The sequence below is a fragment of the Orycteropus afer genome, unplaced genomic scaffold (assembly GCF_000298275.1).
Source record: "Orycteropus afer afer isolate SDZICR_OR568_19922 unplaced genomic scaffold, OryAfe1.0 scaffold00287, whole genome shotgun sequence".
Classification (NCBI taxonomy): Eukaryota; Metazoa; Chordata; class Mammalia; order Tubulidentata; family Orycteropodidae; genus Orycteropus; species Orycteropus afer.
This window is the reverse complement of record NW_006921874.1, coordinates 370,178-377,591: the sequence shown is the minus strand read 5'-3', so window position 1 is coordinate 377,591 and position 7,414 is coordinate 370,178. Positions and strand designations below refer to the sequence as shown.

At 38.6% G+C, this 7,414-nt stretch overlaps 1 protein-coding gene across 1 annotated transcript in view; it reads left to right on the top strand.

The window, feature by feature from the left end:
- The window catches only part of PABIR3 (PABIR family member 3), a 32,668-nt gene that overhangs the window by 11,399 nt on the left and 13,855 nt on the right, over positions 1 to 7,414 (top strand). Inside the window, 1 exon segment of the mRNA XM_007950743.1 lies at positions 5,463 to 5,519. Coding sequence (XP_007948934.1) covers positions 5,463 to 5,519 — 57 coding nt within the window.

The following is a 7,414-nucleotide window of genomic DNA, read 5'->3' as shown; positions in this document are numbered from 1 at the left end:
AAGACGTATATATTATAGGTTATATATATACTGTAACATTATGTGCTTGGCAGCACAGTCGCTTTGTAGACAAGAGACATGAGATGCATCTTTTGCTCTGTCTGGTTACATCTGCTACATCCCATTCTCCTATAGGCATTTCTACACTCTATTACAACCTTATGGGACCACAGATATATATATAGTCAGATGTTGCCCAAATGGGCGTTATGCAGTGCGTGACTGTATTTCAATCTTAATACTTTGGTTCATGCAGAAAAATCATCTAAGGTAATTCTCTTGGAACCACCTGTAGCACTTTTGGGTGAATTCTTTTCCTTCAGCCTTGTTTTCGCCACTTTGTTATTCATGTTATTACAAAAGAAATGTTTGATCCACATTTCATCCAATTAAAAAACTTTCCTTTGGCTTATGATTCTGTGGCTCAAGTTCAAATCCTACCTTCTCCCAGACATTTAACATTATATCCCTGTTGATGTCATCAGTTTCAGTCAGGCAGATCTCACGATTTACCGGAGAAAGTTTCCAATAGGAAATTCTAAGCCTTTGCCTGAAACTAAAGCAATTCCTCCCCATCCCTTAGGTATCAATTAAAAATAATCTCTTCCAGGAAGTCTTTCATAATTAATTTAGAACAGCTTGCCACACCATGCAATTCTCTTGTTTTTTTCCTCACATGTCGTTATAATAGAGCTGAAGTACCATCATTTTTGTGTATGGAGTTGTGTTTATTACATGTACACATATTTAGATTCAAGTTTGCACATCTTTTCAGTTAGATTATAAACCTTATGTTTCATATTATGTACTGTGAACTTTCTGGGCATTTGAATGATGAAGATATGAACTTTAGTAGCATGAATTAAAGTATTAATATTCTTGTTCAAAAATTGTGTGTGTGTGTGTGTATGTGTTTTTTTTTTTTTAAGAAAAGAAATTTTTCAGATTTGGTGCATGTGACTGCACACAACCACTTGTCAGTGAGCTAATTAAGGGGAGCAGCAGGGAAGAATAGACAAAGCTGTGTGTCAATTACAACATGTTCTACTTGCTTAGGAGTGTTATTTTACAGTGTGCCTTAAGAACCAGCATCCACATTTTTAAGTTAGTAATAATGTCTCATGTTGGAAGGGTATGAGGTAATTGATGCTCTCATACATCTGCTGTTAGGTACATTTATATAAATTTTCTGGAGGGCAGTTTGGCAATGTGTATCAACAAACTTGTGACTCAGAAATTCCTACTCTGTTAATTTATCCTAAAGAATTAGTTGAGGATACGTGCAAAGATTAGCTTAAAAGATATTAAACAGCATCGTTTATCAGAGCTAGCAAAAAATGTGGAAACAGTCTGAATGTCCAACAATAGAGAATAGGTTAACTGAAAGACTTCATTATCTGTGTTTGGATCCCACTGCTAGCAATTACTTGCTGTATGACCTTGGCAAGTCCCTTAATCTCTCTGGCCTTCAGTGTTCTAATCTTTAAAATTATAACAATGTCTATGTCATGGAGTTGTGGTAATTGAGTGAGAGAAAACATGCCTGGCCTGGCTTACAATAAGTATCTCTTATTATTATGATACACCCATGTAGTATCATTTTCATCCTTTTAAAATGAGTGTTGCAGATGAATTTTGACATGAAAAGTTGCTCAGGATATATATATGATTATTGCTATTTTAAACTACAAATAGTGTATGTAGTAGGATCCAGGTCTGGATAAATAAACACTGAGGTTATTTATTAACTATGGTTGTCTCTGGATGGTGGAGTGATGCTGTTGTTTTTCTACTAATTATATTTCATACTGAACTTGCATTGCTTTAGAATAAGGAAAAAAATGAGTCCATTTCTGTTGTGAAAAATTAAAGGGTCAGATGAGAAGAATGCTGGGCAGCAGGTGACAGATGGCCTAATTTTATAATATTATATAATTTTATATTTTCCAAATTGTTATCTATGGGTAACTCAACATTGAATTCTAGAAAAGGTTGATGGTGGTGGTAGTGGTAATAATGGGCAGTTATAATTTATTGAGCACATACTATGTCAGGCACTGTGCTAAGCATGTTATGTACATTATCACCATTATCACATGTAATATAAATAGATGCTTGAAAGAGAAGCCACTGTTCTGTTCATAGCACCATTCCATATAGCAATAGATCATGTAACCAATGTATTTCTTTTACATAAGCTTTATCCAGAAAAGTTTCCTGATTTTTAGGTCCCCATTCTGACTTTTTGGTTTGGTTCTATCCTGGCTTTTCCAGGAGGGGTCAGCTAGTAGCATACGGGTTTGACTTAGAAACTTTACTTGAACTGTCAACCCTGGAACATGATGAATGCATCCAGTCTGAGTTATCAACCAGTTGATAACCCACAGCTGTTAGACCCCTCCTTCTTTATCCTCATTCTTGGTCTAGAACTGAACGAGGTTCAGGATGAGTATCTGAGTATATCTAGTCCAAATGCAAATCGATGGCGCTGTTAGATGTAATCTCCTCTTCTCGTACGTAAGATCCACCAGAGTAGACCGTTTGCCTGCAGTTGAAACCATTTCAGCCTGGCATTCAAGGCTTTCCATCATCTTTACCTCCCAGCCTAAGAATCTTCTGTCCTCCGGGGACTGGGCTTCCACCTGTTGTTGTTGTTGTTGTTATTTGCCGTCGAGTCGACCCCGACTCATAGCGACCCCTCCTTGGGTTTCCGAGGCAGTTATCACTATGGAAGTAGGATTGCCCAACCTTCCTTCCGAGGAGTGGCTGGTGCCTACACAGGATGAATCACTTTTCCTAAACTAGCCACACACTCACTTTCTGTTGCTTTTGCTATCAAACTCCTTATCCTACGATGCTTAACTCACATGCCACCATGTCTTTGTCATCTGTATCCCACCCTCTTACACCCATTCGCTTCATCTTTGCTTTTGAGGCTCACCCCACTTTGTCTCCATTTAACACTCATTCCCTTGTCCCTTATATTTGCTTCCATGTCTGGTTTCCCCAGTGGGTTGTAATAGGTCTCCAAAGGTAATAACTATGGCTTATCAGTTGTTGTCTTTTAAAATCTCTCCTTCCCATGGGAGCAGAAAAACAAAGCTCCTTAAACATAAGGACTCAATCAATATTGAACTACTTAAGGTTTAGCCATATTTCCATGATACTGAACTTTATTGTAAGGAGCTCTGGTGGCATAGTGCCTAAGGCATTTGACTGCTAACCAGAAGGCTGGTGGCAGCCGGTCCTCGGAAGGAAGACTGGGCAATCTACTTCTGTAGAGATACTGCCTCAGAAACCCAAGGAGGGGTCGCTATGAGTCAAGACTGACTCCACGGCAGCGAGTTTGGTTTTGTGTGTTGTAGTGACGGGGTAAACCAAAAACCCATTGCTGTCAGATGAATGGATTCTGACTCACAGCACCCCTAGAGGACAGAGTAAAACTGCCCCATAGGGTTTCGAAGGCTGTCAAGCTTCACAGAAGCAGGTGCCACATCTTTCTCCCAAGGAGTGGCAACCTCCAACCTTCCGTTAGCAGCTGAGCACTTAACCACCAGCCTACCAGGGTTCCTGGTGAGAGAAGGGTTACCAGCTAGCTGTTGAATATAATTTACATGCACTGAATTTTCAGTTACCCACCACGAATTTCCTAAGGTACTTTTACAACCTTGCCTGTTTCCTCCACCCTCTGACTAGCAAATAATTAGAAAAAAAAAAAACCCTGATTTTTGCACTTGCTTAAGCAAAATATAATTAGTGAGGCAATATGCTCCTATAAAAGTCCTGTGATACATATTAAAATCCAATAAAATTCAGCTTCTCTGTTTCATAAAAACATGTATTTGTCCCACACCCATTTGTTGAGCACACGTCTTCTCCTGTTGCCTCTCTGGCCACCATCCACCTCCTGGTTTGAGCTAGAAGCCTGGGCCAGTCCTTAACCCTTTCCACTCCTGACCCTCTCTAGCATCTGCTTCCTTCTCTTTATCCCTTCTTTTTCTATCCAGAGCCGATCTTCTTTTTAGGGGTTTTAAAACTTAACCCTGTTGTTTTTGCTTTGGTTTCCTATCAGGATCAAAGGCTGAAGTCCAAAAACCACGATCTGGTTTCAGCCAGATTTCCTCAGATGCGTTTTCCTGCCACTCCCTATGATGTAAAAGTTCCAACCTCTCTGTTCCCTGAACCTGCCTCTGTGCCTTGGTGTCCCATCCCACTCCCTTGTGCATCTAATGGATTCCCACCTCCTCTATGAAGCCTTCTCCAAGACCCCAGGCAAAGGCATAGTCCCTGTCCTTTGAACTGCCACAGAGCATAACTCTCTCTGGGTACTTCTGTGGCCTAGTTTTCTCTAACTAGACTTTGAGATTCTCGAGGACAGGAAAATGTTCTATTTATCTTTGGATTCTCAGGGCTTAGCACAGTGTATTAGCACATAGTAGGTGCTCATTAAATATTTTAAATACACACTCAGTATGTTTTTAAGACAGTACCTGAAGGTGGTGGTAGTTGTTAGTTGCTGTTGAGTTGATTCCAACTCCCAGCGACCCCGTGTGCACAGTGTAGAACTGTTCCATACAGTTTTCAAGGCTGGGGCTTTCAGGAGCAGATTGCCAGGGCTGTCTCCCAGTGCGCTTCTGGGTGGGTTCCAACTGCCAGCCTTCGGGCTAGTTAAATCCAGGGCTTAACCACTTGTGCCACCCAGGGGCCTGTAACCAGAAATCTGGTCAAGTCAGTATCTAACATCTCAAGAAATAACAGGCTACAGATAAAATGAATACATGAATTTGAAAGGTGATCCTCAAATGTAATTTTCACACTTAGCTTTGTAAACCTCCATCTTTTCCATTGTTCCTGTTTACCTTATGTGGGTCCTCATAAGCTCCAAGACTGAAAGGGGTGAACAACAGCTATTTAAGCATCTGGGAGTGAAATGTACCAACCTACTTGGAAGTGATTGCGTTAAGTCCTTCCATATTCTGAAAGTTTAGTCCCCCAGCTAGACGTCACGGTATGGTATGTGATGGGGAGATTGTTTCTGTTTCTTTTGAATCCCTGGAAAGTTAGCTGCTGGTTTACTGACTGCTCCAGCTTTTTGTTCTGGGCAGTGCCTGCCACCTAACTTTAATGATAAGCTAAAAGTGGTAAGAAAAATGAGGTGATTTGAGGATCTGCTGCCTTGTGAAAGGAAAGGTAAAGATAAACAAAATATTATACTGATGTTCTGCCCCTCATTTTTTATATCAACAGTTGTTTGGTTCTGTTTTGATACATACAGACTTTTGATTAGAATTTTCAGTCAAGGTTCAATTGGACTTTGGATTTTTTTTTTTTACTTTAAACTTAATTAACACCATTACTGGCATGCATCAGGCACTCAGTAAATATTTTAGGTAACTAGACATTGACTTAATTGATGTTTAGAAACGGAAAAGCAAGTTTAACCTTTTTATTTTAAATTTCAGTTGATGCCACCTTCTCCCTTTCAGAATTCCATTGGTCAACTTAATGAAGTCAAGCAGGTAAGAAGACAATTTTCAAAACTGACAGCTGCTCCTTAAAAATAGATTTTATTTTTCTTTAAAAAGAAAATTCTACAGAGTTCAGTAATTCTAAAAAAGGTCTCATGTGATTAAGTTTGTAATTCCAGGAATAGTTTCTTAAAACAGAAACCTAAGGAATCCCTTCTTATTTGGCTTATTAACTATTTTCATAAATTGATTGTTTCCAGAAACACCACATATTCTTTTATCTTAGATATAGTTTCTTTATTCTGAGGATCTCAGAAAATGCTATATATAAAAATTAACTTTCAAATTCATAATAACCATAGTTACCATGTTTTTCTTAAACTCTCAGATAAACAATTTTTATTTGACAAACTGAATGGTCTTTATGCTGTCATGTTATGTTCACTTCTTAGTGGTCCAACTTCGGGGACAAGTTGTACTTCACTGGTTTATGTTTTGTGTGTGTCTAATAGCACAAGCCTAATACAGAATTAAACCTTTTAATTATCCAAGGATTAGACACAGAACTCAAAAGATCAAATCACCACCCCACTGCAGGTGGTGGGACTTTTTTTTTTTTGACCCAACCGCAAGCAGACTTTTGTCAAGGGGGCTTAACTGTTAAAACGTACTTCTGGTATTATTCACTTAGCACCGTAATAGGCACTTTACATCTATGGTCTCAGTTCATCTCACAAGCACCCTACAAGTTTAGAAACTAAAGATGGGAGAAGTTAAATCATGTACCCAAGATCCAGAGTTTCAGAGTGTTGGAGCTAAGATTTAGCCTCAGACTACTGGATTATTTCCCAGTCGGGTCCGACTTGACGGCACATAACAACAACAACAACAAAACCAGTAGTTAAAGTGAGCTTTGGTTTATCTTTGCAATTTGTTTTTGCTTCTCCTCAATTAGACTAGACATTTGAAAATTGGTTACATGTTGTTATTTTTAATCATAAAACTTCAAATATAGATAAATTTAACCATTTAAAAAAGAAAACAAAACTGCCATCTAATCAATTGTGACTCATAGTGACCCTAAAGGACAGAGTATAACTGCCCCCATAGGATTTCCAAAGCTGTCAATCATTATACAGAAGCAGACTGCCTCATCTTCCTCCCATGGAGCAGCTGGTGGGTTTGAACTGCTGACCTTGTGGAAGGCAGCTATACTCACCACTGTCCTACCTGTGCTTCTACCATGGACCTTTTGGTTAGCAACTGAATGCATTAGCCACTGCACTACCAGAGTACCTAATTTAGCTATTAATAATATAAAGTTATGCCTAACCTTTAGGAGCTCTGGTGGTGTAGTGCCTAAGGCATTTGACTACTAACCAGAAGGTTGTTGGTTCAAACCCACCAGCCACTCCACAGAAGGAAGACCAGGCAATCTACTTCCGTAAAGATTTACCACCTCAGAAACCCAAAGGGGGTCATTGTGAGTCAAGATCGACTCGATGGCAGTGAGTTTGGTTTTTATGCTTAACATTACATTTAAAATTTTAAATGTTTAGAATATATATTATGTCATTATGGGAATAACAAGCTGCTTTATAATTTATATGATTAATTTAACTGTTACTAATATAAACTATAAAGCAGCTTGTTATTTCCATAATGACATAATATATATTCTAAACATTTAAAATGAGAAACAAAAAATGAGTGAGGTGGGAATATAGAAATAACAATAACTTTCCATCTGGCTGCTGATTGAATGGAAAAGTCAGGCTTATTTTCAGTAGTCAATGATCTGATATAGCTGAAGTTGCCTAGTTCTTTACACACATCCTTTAACCATGACTTCTTTTTAAGTATTGAGCTTAACCTTTTAAGTACAAAACAGAAGTGTCTGCTTATCTCCCCATTACATTTTGAACTTCCACTCTAACAATGTTAAT